Here is an 18768-nt window from a genome sequence, read left to right as displayed (position 1 = left end):
AAGAGAAATCATATGCAGGGTACAAGATTTTGATGGCCTCCTCAGAATGACATCATATATTCAAGAAACAACAGGCTTAGGCTTACCTCACTTTCTTTTCCCCATCTGCAATTCCACAAGCAGCATGCAGGGAAGCAAAAGCATTGTAGTGTTTTATTGTGATATACATATTTCAAGTAGATGTACAGTACACTATGCAAAAGTCAGGTCAGTTATATTTTAAGTTTGTGAGCACTTGCATGCATGGTACTTAATAATGGACAGTAATGGGCTAGCATTCATGGTTCATTGCTGGGGGATCTGGGTTCAATTCCTGAACGTTTTTTTTTTCTCTTGGGTCAAATGAGGCTGGGGGTTGCTCTAGAACAGGGGTGCAATTCAGTTGGGGTTTTAGGATTTCCACAATGAATACGCATGAGATCTATTTGCATACAATGGAGGCAGTACATGCAAATAGATCTCATGCTTATTCATTGGGAAAATCCTGAAACACGCAGCGTTGTGGCCCTCGAGGACCAAGGTTGCCCACCCCTGCTCAAGAAGCACTCACAGCCTCCAGAAGGAAAAGTCCCTATTATTGCACAACACTGACCCCCCTAAATGGCACACAGTTGGTGTCATAGCTCTCCATGGAAAGATATTTGTTGGCTCTCCTTTAGTAGTTTTTGACCTTAAATATTAACAAAACACTACTAGTTTAAAAGGTGGTGGTACATAAATACAATATGTGACAATACAATAAAAATAGGAATATTTGGGGGGGTGATAGTGGTGAGGTGACCTATAGCTGTAGCTGTTGTCTTCAGCTTCAGCACCATAAGCCTTCATGTCAACTAGCCAGTTTTCCTTCACCCCCCTATTTTTAACCTTGCTTATATATTCCAACTGCTGCAGCCATTGTCCTCTGGCTGAAAGGCATAGACCGTAGCCCTCTTTGAATGTATTTTTGAACCAGGCACTGAGCGTTCCTGCTGTGTGATGGATGCGACTTCCTCCCTGCTAGGTTAACAACAGCCATGTTTAGGAATCAACCTCAGCTTTCCACACTGCCACCAAGCCACTGGGGCTGGCTATTTTATTATGCAGAAATAAAACAAAACAGGAAATCACCGTGCTTGCACCTGAGCAGCTGCGCTTGACGCTTCAGGAGGGAAAAGGAAGCAGGGTCAGCAGATCAACACAGGCATTAGCTTATGCTAGTTTATCTGTCAATGAGAGGGAATAAACCCCGATATTGTACTTTTAGTTTAAATTCACCCACCAACATAATATATATTAGCAGTGTCCTAATACCCAATTTTATAAAAGAACATGGATTCATTTTTCCCCCTACATTCATAGCGTTAACTGAAATTCATAACTGGAAAGGTCTAGAAAGAGGCTAACAGTAACAAAAGAAAAGGGGCTCAGAGCTTTTCCAATTTCTTATTTTTAACAGCTGCAGATATGTACAAAAAGAGAAAAGAGGGGGAGATTCGGCCTGAAGTAGAAAATTATTGTATGAGCAAATTTTTTGGTATCCCTATAATTTTACATCAATGTCTAAAGAAGAACTTGAAAAGTCAAGTGCAAAATAAATCCAATACAGTACCTGAACCAAGGTAATAGTACATAAAAGCTAACAAAATGTTAAAAAAGAAGAGTTTCATTTGAAAGCCAGGCCAGACTGGTGGCCCAGCAATAGTGTTAGGACTAGACCTAGTGACCATGTTAGTGACCCCTATGAGAGACCTGAGTTTGAACCCTGAACCCTCTGGGATCAGTAAAGCAGCAACATTCATAGCCCCTTAGAAAGGGGTCAGAGGAATGAGTCCCAGCCATCATTCAGTGGCAACATCCAGCAGTAAGACGCAGAGGCCATTATCATCAGGCTTTGGAGGGAGGAGCATAGATGCAATTAACAATCATAGGATAATAGCAAATGAAGACTCGTGGTACTGTAAAGAAGGCTGAGTCCAATTGAGCTAGAAGCATGATAGAAGGTGAAAACAGCTACCTCCCCCTCCCCCCCCAAAAAAAGTCTCTTACATGTTGTTGGGTCTGAAAAGGGAATAGAAAAGCCTATCTTTATTCAAGTCAGCACATAGACCTTTTTTGATTCAATATCCAATGTTGGTGTAGTTTTGCCTCCTCATATTTCCCATTGGAAATGCTATAATGTCCTCAAAGGGAAGGGACATTTACTACCAGTTGGCATGCGTTAATTACTATCTGCCATAAGGCCTTGGGGTACTCCGCTTGATGCTGGTCATTCTTCCAATCTTTCTCCATTCATTTTTACACAGATGGAAGAAGTAGATAGAGATTTAATAGAAGACATTCAGAATATATCTAAAAAAGGGGAAGTCTTGCTAATAGGTGATTTTAACATGCCGGATGTTGATTGGGGTATCCCTATTGAGAGGTCTTCTAGAAGTAGGGAGATCTTGGATGCTCTACAAGGAGAACTGTTCCAGCAGTTGGTAATGGAACCCATGCAAGATGGGGGTCATACTGGACTTAGAAGCTGATAAGAAAAGGCCGAATTGCTTAATAAATATTTATGTTATGTGTTCACGGCTGAAGCGCTGGCAGCGGGACCGCAGATAGACCCTGATCGATTTTCAGAGGGTTGTGTTTGTGAGGAGCTAGCCAAAATAAAAAACATAAGAATATAAGAATTGCCACTGCTGGGTCAGACCAGTGGTCTATCCTGACCAGCAGTCGGCTCACGTGGCGGCCCCTAGGTCAAGACCAATGCTCCAAATGAGTCCAGTCACCAGTTTAGCATGAAGTTGTCCAACTTTGTCTTGAAACCCTGGAGGGTGTTTTCCCCTATAACAGACTCCGGAAGAGCATTCCAGTTTTCTACCACTCTCTGGGTGAAGAATTTCCTTACGTTTGTACAGAATCTATCCCCTTTTCAACTTTAGAGAGTGTCCTCTCGTTTTCCCTACCTTGGAGAGGGTGAACAGTCTGTCTTTCTCTACTAAGTCTATTCCCTTCAGTATTTTGAATGTTTCGATCATGTCCCCTCGCAGTCTCCTCTTTTCAAGGGAGAAGAGGCCCAGCTTCTCCAATCTCTCATTGTACGGCAATTCCTCCATCCCCTTAACCATTTTAGTCGCTCTTCTTCTTTTCGAGTAGTACCATGTCCTTCTTCATGTATGGCGACTAGTGCTGGATGCAGTACTCCAGGTGAGGGCGCACCATGGCCCAGTACAGCGGCATGATAACCTTCTCTGATCTGTTTTTGATCCCCTTCTTGACAAAGTGTGGGGCCGGATGGTGTACATCTCAGGGTGACGAAGGAACTTAGGGAAATTCTGGTAGCTCCCTGACTGACATTTTCAGTGAGTCTCTAGAGTCAGGAGTGGTACCGGAGAACTGGAGAAGGGCGGATGTGGTCCCTCTCCACAAAAGCGGAAGTAAGGAAAAAGTAGGGAATTACAGGCCAGTAAGTCTGACTTCTGTGGTAAGCAAATTAATGGAAACGCTTTTAAAACAGAGAATGTGGATTACAGGACTGTCAGACAAATCAAATCAATTTCTTTGACTGGGTGACCAGAGAATTGGATAGAGGATGTACATTAGATGTGGTGTATTTAGACATCACACAGACATCTAATAAATCAACTGAGTGCCCTTGGGATGTGTCCCAAAGTGACAGGCTGGGTCAGGAACTGGTTGAGTGGAAGGCGACAGAGGGTAGTGATCAATGGAAATCGCTCTGAGGAAAGGGATGTTACCAGTGGTGTGCCTCAAGGTTCTGTTCTTGGGCCTGTTCTTTTAAATATTTTTATAAATGATATTGCTGAAGGGTTGTCAGGTAATATTTGCCTCTTTGCAGATGATACCAAAATCTGCAATAGAGTAGACATTATGATGTGAATAACATGAAGAAAGACCTGGCGAAGCTTAAAGAATTGTCTGAAATTTGGCAGCTAAAATTTAATGCTAAGAAATGCAAGGTCATGCATTTGGGCTGCAAAAACCCTTGGGAACAGTACAGTTTAGGCCGGGGATGAAGAACTTATGTGCATGACGGAAGAGCGGGACTTGGGTGTGATTGTATGTGATGATCTTAAGGTGGCCAAACAGGTTGAAAAGGTGACGGCGAAAGCTAGAAGGATGCTAGGTTGCATAGGAAGAAGTATGGTCAGTAGGAAAAAGGACGTATTGATGCCTCTGTATAAGACTCACGTGCGGCTTATTGAAAGCATGCCACTGGGAAAAGAAGAATTAAAGTCGGCACCTAAGGTGAGGTGGAGGGAGGGAGATGGCAGGACGCGGCGATTGGGCGGGAGGGGGCTGCTGGACTGCGCAATCCATGATCGCGCATGTTCCCTCACACGAGGAAGGAGGGAGTGAAAGGGAAAGAAATGCTGGGCTAAGGTGATGAAGAGGGAGAGAAATATTAAACCCAGAGGCAGGAAAGAGGGAGCCAGATGCTGGAAGCAGGAGGGGGGAGAAAGAGGGAAAGAAGCTAGATAGAACATAAGCAATGCTTCTGCTGGGTCAGACCTGGGGTCCATCGTGCCCAGCAGCCCGCTCATAGGGTTGGAGAGAAGAGACACATTGGTGTGGAAGAGGAAGAGAGGGGAAATCTGGACACTGGAAGGTAACAGAAACAGAGGGGAAATTATGTGCATGGGGGCATAGGGACAGAGACATAAAGGGGACATACATGGGGATGGCATATGGACGCAGGGGGGCAATGCCAAATATAGAGGGAAGATATTAGAAATGGGGAAAATAGGAACACAGAAGCGAGATGGTTTGTGGGGATGGGACGGGGACCAAGCTCACAGGCTCTGGCGGCTTGCACAAATTACATTGTAATGCGCCACGAAGGTAAGAGGGAGGGAGGGAAATGCACAAGGAGTGCTGAAGGGTGGTAGAAAGGAACAGATACTGAAGGGGGTGGTGAGAGGGAAGGGTGGTGGTGGAAAGGAATGGAACAGACACTGAAGGGGGTGGAGAGGAATAGACGCGGAAGAGAAATGTGGAAGACAAAGTGGGGAAAAGACGCTCAAGGGAAATGGGGAGAAGACGCTGAAGGGAAATGGGGAATTGAGAGTGGGGAGAAGACGCTGGAAGGGAAGAAGACAGATATGCCAGACTATGGGGGGAGCGGAGGGAAGAAGATGGGTGCCAGACCAATTGGGAAGGGGGGGATGAAGGGAGAGTAACAGAGCAAATGGAAGATGCAGAGAGAAGACAGACAGTGGATGGAAGGAATTGAATGAGAAGATGAGGAAAGCAGAAACCAGACAACAAAGGTAGAAAAAAAAATTTCTATTTATTTTATTTTTTTTTTGCTTTAGGATAAAGTAGTATATTAGTTGTGTTGATAAAAATTTATAAACAAAGCCCTGCCAGCTGAACATTTCTTTCTCTAGTTCAGCAGCCAGAACTTTGATTTATAATGAAGGAATAAGCTAAATATTGCAGTACTGAGGCTTGTATGGATAATAATAATAATAATAACAACAGGTTTATATACCACAGGACCATGAAGTTCTATCTGGTTTACAATGATTAAAAACTATGGTGACAGTAGTCACAGAGATGAGGTGGGGACAGTGATTGCGGGGATGGGGCGGTAACGAGGACAAATTTTTTCCCCATGTCATTCTCTACACTCAACCACTTTTAATGCATTTAGATTGTTGGTGCAATCTTTGATTCTGAGCACCTTAGACTATTGCAATCTGATTTATTTAGCCTCAAGAAAAATATTAAGAGGCTTCAACTTATTCAGAATACCGCTATCAGATTGATATTCAACCTCAAGAGATTCGATCATGTCTCAGGCTATTACCAGAAACTTCACTGATTGCAAATTGAATCAAGGATAATATTCAAATTTGGGTGTTTTTATTACAAAACTCTACATGGCTTAATTCAAACTTAGATCTCTGAGCACTTCCTCTTTGCAAATGGTAGATGCCTTGTTCGAGAAATCAGATTCTTTGTCTTTCTCGCTGTAAGAGGGAAAGTGATTTTTCAGTCGAATTCTGGCTTACCAGGCTGCCCTTTGGGATAAAAGCTTCAGTAAGTTGATTTCCAGTTCCTACTCTTACATTAACTTCAGGAAATTATTAAAAACCTATCTTCTTAAGAAGAGCTTTTAGTAACTCAGTTGTCAAAATTCCTCTTTTTCTCTTTGAATACTTTATTATTGAATTATTTCACTGTGTATGCACAGTTCTCTTTCTTGTAAACCGCACTGAGCTGTGAGGTTGTAGCATTCTACAAGATTACTGTTATGTTATGTTAAAGAGAAGAGAAGTAGGCAGGTTGTAGAACTAAGTTGCTTTCGAGCACTCGCAGCTCTTCTTTGCCTGGTACATACCTGTAAGGACTGATTTTCCAAGGGTTGGCAGCTCCTGGAAAGCTGCAGCACCTCCTTAATCTGAAAGAAGGTGAATGCCAGTGTCACCCAGGGTGAAGAGCTGACCCCCCATGCTGGCTTGTTCACGTCTTCCTGCTCCTCTTGGTGTCTTGTTTTCTTTGGCGGAAGTCTGGGTTCGCTCCAAGGCAGGATATTCTCGGATTGCTGTTGTATAAGATCAATAGTTGCTATAGGAACGGGACTGGATGGCACAGGGATCCTCTCAGCCAACATTGTCTCCTCTGCCAGATACAAAAAAAATGTATTTTATAGGCAAATAAGAAAAATAAACTTGCGAGCTACCTTTATCATAAATACTATGTTTGCAAACTCATTCAGTACATTATAGCTGCTACATGCCACCAATTTATAAAGACATGACACATGGATAATGTTTCAATTTTCTCATCTATCTCCCTGCATTTAACCATAAGCCATATACAGTGGTGCCTCGCATAACGAACGCCTCGCACAGCGAACGCTGCGCACAACGAACTTCAGGTCTTGCTTCCTACAACGAACTTCGTTTCACACAACGAAGTCGCCCGAGCTGCATCCTTCCGCGCAGGCACTGTGCTTAACTGCCCTCTCTCCGCCTGGCTCCCTGTGCAGTGGCGGACCGTTGGCTCGCAGGGGCCCGGCGCCTACTGCTGATGCGTTGGGGGGGGGCGGAGCTACTCTCGCCGCTTCCCCGATGCTAGAAAAATAACAGCTTTGTTCTCTCTCACCATTGGCATTCTGTTTACATATTGAAAGAAACAGGAAAAAAAAAAGCTTATCCATTAAGACCATTTTGTAATACTGTAAGTATAAACTAGTATTATAGACAGAATGATCTGCCCAAGGAAATGGACAACATTTTCAACCATGCAGGCATTTAAAAAATGAACAGTTAAGTCCCAGTTTTTGCCGCGGAGACTCTGCCCTCTCTCACTGTAAAATTAGACTCTACTTAGTCTGTCTTTAAATTTAAAAAATGTGTGTTGTTTTAAAAAACAATTATGTTTTTAGAAGTATCTAAATAAAAATAATAACAAAAAATTTATCTTTTTTTATGTCATCTTAGCATATTTTATGCTACAGAACAAATTATTTATTTTAACATGTATTGTTATGGGAAAACGCGTTTCACATAATGAACTTTTCGCATAACAAACTTGCTCCTGGAACGAATTAAGTTCGTTGTGTGAGGCACCACTGTACCATATTTTTCGCTCCATAAGATACACCTGACCATACGATACACCCTAGATTTAGAGGAAAACAAGAAAAAAACCATTCTGAACCAAATTCTCCCTGCCAAGCTCTACACCCAACCCCACACTCCTTGCCAGGCTCTGCACCCTGTCCCCCCTCCCTGCCAGGTTCTGTACCCTGTCCCCCCTCTGGTGGTCTAGTAGTAGGCAGGGACAGGGCACAGAGAAGGTAGGTCTAGTGGCAGACAGGCAGGCCTAGTAGCCTAGTGACAGGCAGGCAGGTCCCATACCCCCCTTGTACCCCCCAGTACCTTAAATCATACCCACATACCCCCCCACGTACCCTCCTCAGTACCTTAAATCATCTACGGTATTCTTTTAAACACCCCCTGCGTATCTTTTAAATCATATCCCTCTGTACCTTTTTTTTTTTTTAAACCCGTCCGTACCTTTTAAATCATACATCCACCCCATCCCGTACCTTTTTAAATCCCTCCCTCCCCTCATTAGATGGCTCTTGTACTAAAGCAGGAGCGCGGATGTCAGCAGCAAGCATTATACACTCCCACTTGGGCCCGCCTTTGTATTCTGAATGGCTGGCGTCAGTTCTCACGAGTCCCAAGTGGGAGCGTGTAACGCTTGCTCCTGACATCCGTTTTCCTGACCTGAGTATGAGGGCCTTCTAGCGAGGGAGGGATACTGCTGGACCACCAGGCTGTTTAAAAAATGAACCAACGACCTTGATGCTGAGAGGCGGGGGGTGTTTTGAAAAGGTGCGATGGCGGTGCTGAGAGGCGGAGGAGGGGGGTGTTTTGAAAAAGTGCAGCGGAAGTGCGGAGAGGGGGGTTGTTTTGAAAAGGTATGGCGGCAGCAGGAGGGTATTTTACAACATTATGGGGGGGGTACAAATTTTGTATCTTCACATAAGACGAACCGAGATTTCCACCCATTTTTGGGTGGAAAAAAAGTGCATCTTATGGAGCGAAAAATATGGTATTTAAAACTAACACACATGTTCTAAAAGTAATGCACTTATCCTAAATAAGGAAAAGGCTCTTTAGGGAACTGATTAAGCAAAAAGGCTATGTACATGTACAGTAATTGTCCTGCAATGGCTTAGAAATAGTAAGGACAATGGTGCAGTAAGAGATGTTAAGCTATTTCTTTAGTTCACAGCAGGAAGTACATTTTTAGCAGGAATCAGCATCCCTTTGCCCCCCAACAATAGAATGAAGCTGTTTTCAACATTCCTAAGACATTCAGCATCATTAGGGTGAATCTCTTCATAAAGGCGGTTAATAAATCCCAATAAATAAATTAGATGATGGTTAATAACTGCTCTGTGCCCTCAGGCCTTGATTCTATAAAGGTCGCCTAAAGTTTTTTCATAAATAGTATTAATCAGTACTAATATTAGCACTCAACACCTCACAATCGGTTTTAACTGGACTAAGTTGCAAGTTAGGCACCTAACTCAAAAAATTTGATTCTATAAAGAGTGGACACTTAGTCCAAAGCACCAACACTGAAAGAGGGCATGATTAGGGGTGTATCATGGGCATGTTAGAATTACCATATATACTCGAATATAAACCAAGATTTGGGGGCCAAAAAATGGCCCAAAAATGGGGTTCTCGGTTTATATTCAAGTCACCATCCAATAATGGTGCTTTTTTCCTCCCCTCCCCACCCGATGAGCAACGCTGTTATCTTCTACCACCCCTTCCCTTGATGAATAGCACTGCTATCCTCCACTCTCCCCCGATGACCGGCCCTGCATCTCTATCCTCCTCCAATGACTGGCACTGCATCACTACCCCCCTCCGATGACCGGCACATGTCCTCTTTCTGGCACTTGGTCAGAAAGTCTGGGCAGATTTTTCTTTTTATCCTCTTTGTCTGGGTTTCGCCATTTAGGGGGGGGGGGTGCTGCGGCAGCGGCCAGCAACCTAAAAATTAAAGATCAGCTCCGGACCCCACTGCAGTATGTCAACTAAGCGGAGACACGCACAGCATACGCCAAGTAACCTGATTGGTGCATGCTGTGCATGAAGCTGGATCCTCCACTCTCCTCATCCTTTTTCCCCTTGTCCCACCCACCTCATACGCAGACACTGTGTTTCTGCATGTTGGGTCGACGCCGCCGAAGCCAGAGGAGAGGTAGTGTGGAAAACCTTAAAAAAAGATCAAAAGAGGTGAGTCTGGAATCGGGACCTGCCATGGAGGAGGTAAGAAGAGCAGTCATAGTTCCGGGGGGGAGGTGGGGGGCAGCTGGTGCAGCCCATAGGAATGCTCACGATCTTCTTCCCTGCAGCGGCCAGCAGCCTTCACAGCTGGCTGCTCTCGCCAGCTTCAGGCCTTCCTCTAGGCTAGTCCTGCCTACTTCCTGTTTTTGTGAAGGCAGGACCTGACAGAGAAGAAGGCCCGATGCTGGCAAGAGCAGCCAGCTGTAAAGACTGCCACTGCTAATGGGGAGGGGGGATAGAGAGAAGAGGATGGAGGAGGCACAAGGATAGAAAAGTGGAAGAGGAGGGAAGGGGAAGAGATGGTGAGATGGAAGCAGTAAAATGGAAGAAAACTGAACATCAGTGTCAAAGAAGGATGTAGAAAATTTACATGTTGTTTTTATATTTTGGATTGTTCAGGAAGAAATTCATTTCTTTTTATTTCTCTTATGATGTGCTGTGTGCAGAGTCTGGCATATTAGGGTTTCCTTTGTGTACAATAGTACTTTTACTTTGTGGGCTTATATTTGAAAAGGGTTTCTTTTTTCCTGTTTCTGCATGTGTGACTGAGCCCAGGTGTTGTGGTGGGGACAGAAATCCAGAAACTTTGATTGGTGTTGAGGCCCCAAATCGGAAAATATTTGTTGGCTCTCCTTCAGCTTTTTTGGACTTGAAACAGCCCCAACTGAAAAATTAGTGATTACTTATGGCATGATTCCTGACAAATGACACTCATGTACCCAAATTCTAACCTCGGTTTATATTAGAGTCAACCTTTTTTCCTCCTTTTTTAAGGGAAAAAAGGTTACCTTGGTTTATATTCGAAACAGTTTATATTTGAGTATATACAGTAGGTGCCGTTAGGCTCCGATATTGGTACCTAACTTTAGGCAAAGAAAACCCTTGCATAAATTGAGGATGCCTAAATGTTAGGATGCTGAGTGTCACCTAAGAACGCTTGGACGATATTAAGTATAATTCTATAATGGGTGCCTAAGCTTTATAGAATCGGTGCCTATATCGGCACCTAACTTTATAGAATCAAGGCCTCAGTGTATTGTTAAACTATGTTATAGCTTATAGAAATCAAATACACCTCAATTGCCTAGGGAAACAAAAAGGCTAGTGCACAAGTGAATGACTTTTCCAATTTCCTTGATAGGATGAATATATTGGTACAAAACAACAACCTTCTCCCAAATGTTATATATTTTGCAGACTGTGCCATTAGCAAACTACCTAGAAGACAGGTTAGTGATGCACAAGTTATTGAACAGAGGTTACTCAGCTTCAAGCTCTTATGTACCCTAGGAGGGATGGTGGGTTGGAACTCCCAGATTTGGACCTATACCAGAAGGCATATCAAATGCAATATTTTAGAGACTAGCTGAGAATACCTCTCCTCTATTCATAGTCCAATTGATTGGGAGACATCTTTTGTAAAACCCATGGACCAGGCCTTTGTCCTAAATTTTAAGAGACTCCCCATTTCCCAATTATCTAAGGTGATTTAGGAGCATAAAAATAATTATACCTCTTCAACAAGCCTGGCAATAAGTTTCTGAATAAGGAAATATAATGAGTTAACCCCTTTGGAGTAATGCAAACTTCCCAGTAGGAATGTTAAGATATTTCAGCAGTGGTCTCACAATGGGTTGGTGACTGTAATGGACTTAACTGATGGTGATAGGAAAATTGGGTCTTTCCAAAATCTGAGATCAGACTTATGCAGCCTGGCTTACCTGCAAGTACAACATTATATTCATACAAATTCAAGGGATTTGTAAGTGAAGACAAAAGAACATTAGAAGAATGTCTTTTGTTAGATTGTGAGGGCAGTTTCAGAATACCTGAAGGGCTCATCATATTTTACTACAGGATGGTCCATTGTTGGATGATACACAAAATGCAGGGAAGTGCTCACAACACCTGAATGTTCATATAACAAAACTTGCAAGCTGTACCACTTAACTGCACATTTGCAGAGCAACAATACCTGTTATCGATGGAAATTCATTGGAATGCTAAATGTTTAAAATATACAGAAGATAATGTGACAGGATTCAAGGATACTGGGAGCAGGTAGTTAGACATTTAGAGCAAATCCTGGGCATAAGGGTAGAGAAGACTGTGTAAAGACTTCTGTTTTGATGTTTATAATTCAATAGATACTCACTAATTGGAAGTGGGGGGGAAAGCTTTCCTCCAGAAGGCTATACTATTGGCTTAGAAATGTAGAACTGCATTGGCTACCAATAAAGACAAGTATACAGTTCAAGGTGACCTGCATGACCCACAAAGCAATATACAGTGAAAACTCCCATGGGCTCCCCACAAACATCAAGGTCACGCCCTCCTTTCTCAACTCAAGATTAACGCAAAGGTTCAAGAGTCCACTTTCGCATTCCAAGCTCCATATATTTGGAATAAACTCCCTACATCACTGCAATAGATCACCTCATATTTCTGCTTCCAGTAGACACTTAAGATAACTCTTGTCATCACATCTATCACTACTGATCTATCTCGCCTCATTCAATGTTCCTACTGTAATGCTGTACTAAATCTTTTGTTAGCTGCATTGAATTCTTGTTGAAAAATTGTGGGATATAAGATCTGTATTGTATAGTATATTAACTGTAGGAGAACTTATTGTTTTATTTGCTGGTGATGGAGTGTATACAAAATAGCAAGGCTAAACCAGGGAAATGGAGGGCTTTTCAAAAAAACTGGGAACCTTTCTGGAATTCCCCTAAGTCATATAGTTTACTATTCAAGAAAGATATGCATAGTTCAGTGATCACTGGTAAAAGTGAGAATTGAGGTTGGGGGAGGGCTGAAGGGGATGTTAAATTTGTCTGGAATAAAAAGTTGGTATAATGTGGAGAAAAAAAAATACTGTATATACTTGAATATAAGTTGATCCGACTATAAGTCGAAACCTCCATTTTCCCCCCAAAAGGAGGAAAAATGGTTGACTCAAATATAAGTTGGGCGGCTTAATATTCAAGTGCCCTGCCCTGTCAGGCTCTGCACCGAGCCCCCTCCCTGCCAGGCTCTGCACCCAGCCCCCTTCCCTTCCTGCCCTGTCAGGCACTGCACCCAGCCCCCTTCCTTCCTTCCCTCCCTCCCCTGTCAGGCTCTGCACCCAGCCCCTCTCCCACCCAGGCTCTGCACCCTTCCCCCCTCCCTGCCCTATCCTCATATCTCCTCTGGGTTTTTTTAGCCACTAAGAAGCACCCAGCAGGAGCGTGCTTTGGCGCTGCTGATTGGCGCTGAGCGGCTTCCTGATGGCTCCCATGACTGACTGTTAAGGTGTGCTCCTGCTGGGTGCTGCTCAGCGGCTGAAGAAACCCGATCTCGCGGCAGCCACGACCAACCGGGTTAGCAGGGGGCCAGGAGCATGGAAAGCTCGCTCCTGCCTACTGTACCTCTGGATTACCAGGGATTGGCAGAGGAGGTACGAGGACAGGGCAGGGAGGGGGGACAGGGTGCATAGCCTGTCGGTGACCTGCAATAACTCTGGAAGGGGGGCGCTGGCCCAAATATAAACCGGGACCCTCATTTTTGGGTCAAAAATCTCAGTTTATATTAGAGTATATACAGTATGTAATGCAGTAAAAACAACTGAATGATATTCCCCACTCCCCAAACCAGACTTCCCCTTCCCCTTACAAGGTCAGGAATGGCTTACAAAAGTAAATCTTAGTTTTATTTTTTTAAGTTTTTAGCACTCTCATATTTGTTCCCACTCTGGCTGAGCCATGATTGATTTCTGATCTCCTCGTGATATAATAACAGGCAGCATTGTTCTTCCATGTCACTGGCTCCAGCCAACAGGTTAAAAGCAATTTCACAGACTGGAGCCAGACACGAGGGATCTGTTAAAATCAATACAAAAGGCAACTTGTTCAGAATTTCCCCTATTTCCCTCACCCATAGTTAGAGGCTGGAATAAGACAGAATTATGTTCTAGAGCAGTGGTGTTAAACTCAAACCCTTTGCAGGGCCATATTTTGGATTTGTAGGTACTTGGAGGGCCTCAGAAAAAATAGTTAATGTCTTATTAAAGAAATGACATGCATAAGGTAAAACTCTTTATAGTTCATAAATCTTTCCTTTTGGCTAAGTCTTAATAATAATAAATATTGTCATTTATAGCTAAAGAGACATATGATCAAGAAACTGTTTTATTTTACTTTTGTGATTATGATAAACATACCGAGGGCCTCAAAATAGTATCTGGCGGGCAGCAAGTTTGAGACCACTGTTCTAGAGTAAAAAGCTGATATGGCTCCTGAAAAAACATCTGATATGTATCAAAACTTAAGATGCATACACTTACATTGAAAAACAAAAAAGAAGGAAAAAAAAAATCACTGAATAAATGTAGCAGAGGCAAACTATCAGTGTATTAATTACACTACACCACAGGAATAACTAACTCTTTGAGGGCTTCCAAGATACACTAAACAAACTAACAAATCTTAATTAAAGTCAGGTGGCAACCCAGAAAGCAGGAGTCATGGCAGGTCATGAGAGATACTGGTCATCTGCTTCACTGTGTGTCATACAACTGTCCTGCACAAACCACAGCATTTAGTAATACTTTCACTTACCTTCTTCTTTCTGAGGGACCGCTAGCCATTGGATGAGAGCAAACAGGAGGAGGATTACCAGGCACGCCATGCCTATCCCTCGGAACGTTTCAGCGGCCCCTACAATGACAACCCAAGGTTGCTATTCAATTCAAAACTTAGATTAGGTGACACTTAAAGAACCACTATTTTGGGGGGGTTTGAAATATTTCCCCAATATTTTTCCAAGGGCCTAAGTGGCAGAAGTGCTGGCCCACAGTGTCAGAGACAGGAATAAACCCTATAGTACTGGTTTTCTTTCCACCTAGCCAGTGGTATCAATTCACTTTAAATTACATTTATATACTACAAGATAAAGAGAGATTATTATGTTCTTACCTTAATAATATCTTTTCCAGTAGATAGGTGTGTCATTCTGGACAAGCAGGTAATTTCCCCATTGCCGTAAACTCTGCAGAAGGAATCCACTCTGCAGAAGGAAAACCCTGCTACTTCACTGAGAGCTCTACTGCCACTTACAGTTATTTACAAAGTATGCAAGAGCTCCTCTGAAAGCAGATGAAGTAAGCAAAATAGGAAAACTTCCCAAACACATAACAGTTCTGATCTAACAAATGAACAGGTGGAGAAGAACCAAACCCAACAGAAACATCAAAGGAGCTCAGATAGTACCTCTGCAGATGCTGAAAATAGACCATATCTAATTCTTGGTGGCCCAAAGATACATCCAAGATACATATTTGGAAAAGAACAAATAGAATGAGACAGTAGGCAGGCGCAGGAAGGACGGGGGGAGAGGGGGGGTCCAGAATGACATACCTATTCACTGGAAAATATATTATCAAAGTAAGAACATAATCTCTTATTCCAGTGAAATAGGTGAGTCACTCTGGACAAGTGGAACATACAAAGAGCAGTCCAAGAAATTTAGGGCAGGCTGACTGCACTAGCCCGTTACAATGATGCACCAAAGGCAGAGAGTCCTCTCATGCCGCAATATCCACCCTGTAAAACTTTGCAAATGTATGCAGAATGGTCCAAGTTGCAGTCCAACAAATCTCCGCCAGAGAGACTACCCTAGATTATGCCCACGACAAAGCTACATTTCTAGTCTGTTTCCCACAGATAATGTAAGCTAATGAAATGGCCTTAAGAATCCATTTGGAAATTGTGGCCTTAAAGGAGGACACACCTCGCTTAATCGGATGAGTCAGCACAAAAAGATGGGTCAAAGTATCCAAACTCATTGGTGACTTCTAGATATTGAAGAAGTACTCTTCTCAGAACCAACTTCATCAAAATCCTGTCCTGTTTTTTAGAACCTATAGACTGGAATACAGGTAAGCGGAATTCTTGATTGACATGAAACGCCAAAACTACCTTCAACAGAAAAGAAAGAACAGTACGTAGAGAGACTCCTGTTTCCAAGATTTTAAGGAAAGGCTCTCTACAACAGCGAGCCTGGAGCTTTGAGACTCATCTCACTCAGGTCACAGATACCAGAGAGACTGCCTTTAGCATCAAATCCAGTAGGGACATCTCTTCCAGCAGCTTGAACAGAGTGTTGGTGAGACCTCGCTGAACTACATTAAGGTCTCACAAATGGAGTGGAGGTTTGATCGGTGGCCTGATTCTGAGAACACCCTTCAGAAATCTGGCAATGTCTAGATGAGATGCCAGCATAGATCTGAGGTCTCGAGCCCTGAAACAAGAGAGCCCTGTGACTTGGACCTAAAGAAAGCCACGGTAAGTCCCTTGTCAAGACTAGCTTGCAGAAAAGCTACCACCACCAAAACCAGAGATGAGAACAGCTCCATACACTCTTGGGCACACCAATGCTGAAAAGTCTTCCACGCTTTAGCACAGACAGAGACTATAGTCGACTTCTTAGACTTGAGTGGAAATGATCACCTCCAAAAATCCTTTTCACCCTAGCGATTTACGTTCAAGAGCCATGCTGTAAGAGCAAAGTGATCTTGATCTGAGACAGGAGGTCCGGAAGCACTGGAAGCCAAAGACCAGGAACCGTACAAAGACGCATCACATCTGCAGGGCCAATCTGGAGCCACCAGAATAACCTTTCCCTGAAGGCTTGCAATCCTCTGAATGATCTGGCCCATCAAGAGCCAAGGAGGGAAGGCGAACAGAAGGAGGCCCCAAGGACATGGCTTGTCTAGAGTGTCTAGTCCTTCGTTTCTGGGCTCATATCGTCAACTGAAGAACCTATCTGCCTTCTTATTCCTTGCTGTCGTCATGAGTTTGAATTGAGGATGACCCCAGCACTGAACAATGGCTTGAAATGCTGTTGTGGATGGTATCCACTTGTCCAGGTCCAAGGTCTGCTTGAATATTGTCCTCTCCTACTACTTGTGCTGCCGATAGCGCTTGCAAATGGCGTTCTGTCCAATGGAAGAGGAGATGAGCTTCCAGACACAGATGGATGCTCTTGGTGCTGCACTGATGACTGACCTATGCTACTGCTGTCGCATTGTCGGAGAAGATTCTAACCGCTTGGCCCTCCAGAGTCATTTGCAATTTCATCAGAGCTAGCCAAATGGCTCGCAGCTCCAGTCTGTTGATCAACCACTTCTTCTGAGAAGGCGACCAACGCCCTTGAATCGGTTGATGGGTGCAATGAGCCTCTCAGCCTAGGAGACTGGCATCTGTCATTACAACTACCCAGGAAGCTATCTGAAGGAGCATGCCCCTGGTTAGGGAGAATGAAGCCACTAATCCATGCTGGCCCGAGCTTCCAGTATTCAGGGAAGAGACGTCTGCAAAGAGTCTGACTGGGGGGACCAACGGGAGAGTAACACATGTTGGAGAGGACACATGTGGGTCCTCGCCCAAGGAACCACATTTGTTGTGATCGCCATAGACCCCAGGACCTGAAGATAGTCCCACACCAATGGAGCAGACTTGGCTAGAAGGCACGATATCTGTGAGCAAAGCTGTCAATGTGCCTCTGGAAGACAGACACAGCCAGCCGCCATGTCAAACAAAACTCTCAGGTACTCCAGGAATTGAATTGGTGTTAAATGGTTCTTTTGATAATTGACATTCCAACCCAAGTCCTCCAGATCTCAGATTACCTGATCCACTGTGCGCCGACCCTCAGACAAGGGGGAGCTTGGATCAGCCAGTCATCCAGCTAGGGATATACTTGCACAGGTGGGTTTCCATCACCACCATAACTTTAGTAAAGGTAGGAGGATCCATCGCTAGGCCAAAAGGCAGACACGAGAACTGATGATTCTCCAGGACATGAAACCTGACAAACTTCCTGTGGTCCTGGAAAATGGTAATATGTAAGTCGGCCTCCATCAGATCCAGAGAGGCAAAGTATTCCCGCGGAGTCACTGCCACTATGACAGATCGTCTCCAAAGCGTGGAACTCTTAGCACTGCATTTACGTGAGGTCCAGAACGGGTCTCCAATCATCGAAGCCTTTCTTTGGCATGATAAAATATATGGAGTATCTATCAGAGCCTGAGACCTTGGCTCTATGACTTGAATATACAGCAACCTGCTTACAGTGGCTTGTATCCTGACTACCTTTTCCGGCCACCCTGAAGGAGAGTCCAAAAACCAATCTGTTAGAGGTCTGTTCAATATTTTTATAAATGACCTGGAAGAGGAAACAACATGCAATATAATCAAGTTTGCAGATGATACAAAATTATGTCGGGCGGTTAGCACTCTAAGAGACTGTGAGAATCTGCAGAAGGATCTCAACCAGCTGGAGACGTGGGCAAAAAAGTGGCAGATGAATTTTAACTTAGACAAATGCAAGGTGATGCATTTGGGAAAGAAAATCAAAGAACATGAATATAGGATGTTGGGGGTGACTTTAACCAAATGCGAACAAGAAAAGGATCTGGGGGTAGTGATTGATAGAACCCTTAAACTTTCGACTCAATGTGCGGTGGCGGCGAAAAAAGCAAACAGGATGTTGGGTATGATTAAGAAGGGGATCACGAGTAGATCGGAAGAAGTTATAATGCCACTTTATAGAGCTATGGTTAGATCACACTTAGAATACTGTGTCCAACACTGGTCTCCATACCTTAAGAAGGATATAACTCTGCTAGAGAGGGTGCAGAGGCGAGCCACGAAACTAGTCAAAGGTATGGAGAATTTGAGCTACAGAGAACGCCTCAAGAAACTGGGACTGTTCACCCTCGAGAAGAGAAGACTGCGAGGAGATATGATAAAGACTTTTAAAATATTAAAAGGATTTGACAAAATAGATCAGGAACCAGCATTACTAACATTTTCAGATGTGACACGGACAAGAGGTCATAGCCTGAAACTGAGCGGCAGCAGGTTCAGGACTAACATCGGAAAGTTCTGTTTCGTACAACGAGTGGTGG

At 43.7% G+C, this 18768-nt stretch overlaps 1 protein-coding gene across 6 annotated transcripts in view; it reads right to left on the bottom strand.

Annotated features, from left to right (window-relative positions):
• The window catches only part of MFSD6 (major facilitator superfamily domain containing 6), a 76272-nt gene that overhangs the window by 7685 nt on the left and 49819 nt on the right, over nt 1–18768 (bottom strand). For all 6 annotated transcript variants that reach the window (XM_033945320.1, XM_033945322.1, XM_033945318.1 and 3 more), the window contains exons 6-7: nt 14417–14515; nt 6338–6618 (exon numbers count right to left, since the gene is read on the bottom strand). In XM_033945320.1, coding sequence (XP_033801211.1) covers nt 6338–6618; nt 14417–14515 — 380 coding nt within the window. The remainder of the gene's footprint in view (nt 1–6337; nt 6619–14416; nt 14516–18768) is intronic.

The sequence above is a fragment of the Geotrypetes seraphini genome, chromosome 5, assembly GCF_902459505.1.
Source record: "Geotrypetes seraphini chromosome 5, aGeoSer1.1, whole genome shotgun sequence".
Classification (NCBI taxonomy): Eukaryota; Metazoa; Chordata; class Amphibia; order Gymnophiona; family Dermophiidae; genus Geotrypetes; species Geotrypetes seraphini.
This window is presented reverse-complemented; position numbering and strand designations above follow the sequence as displayed.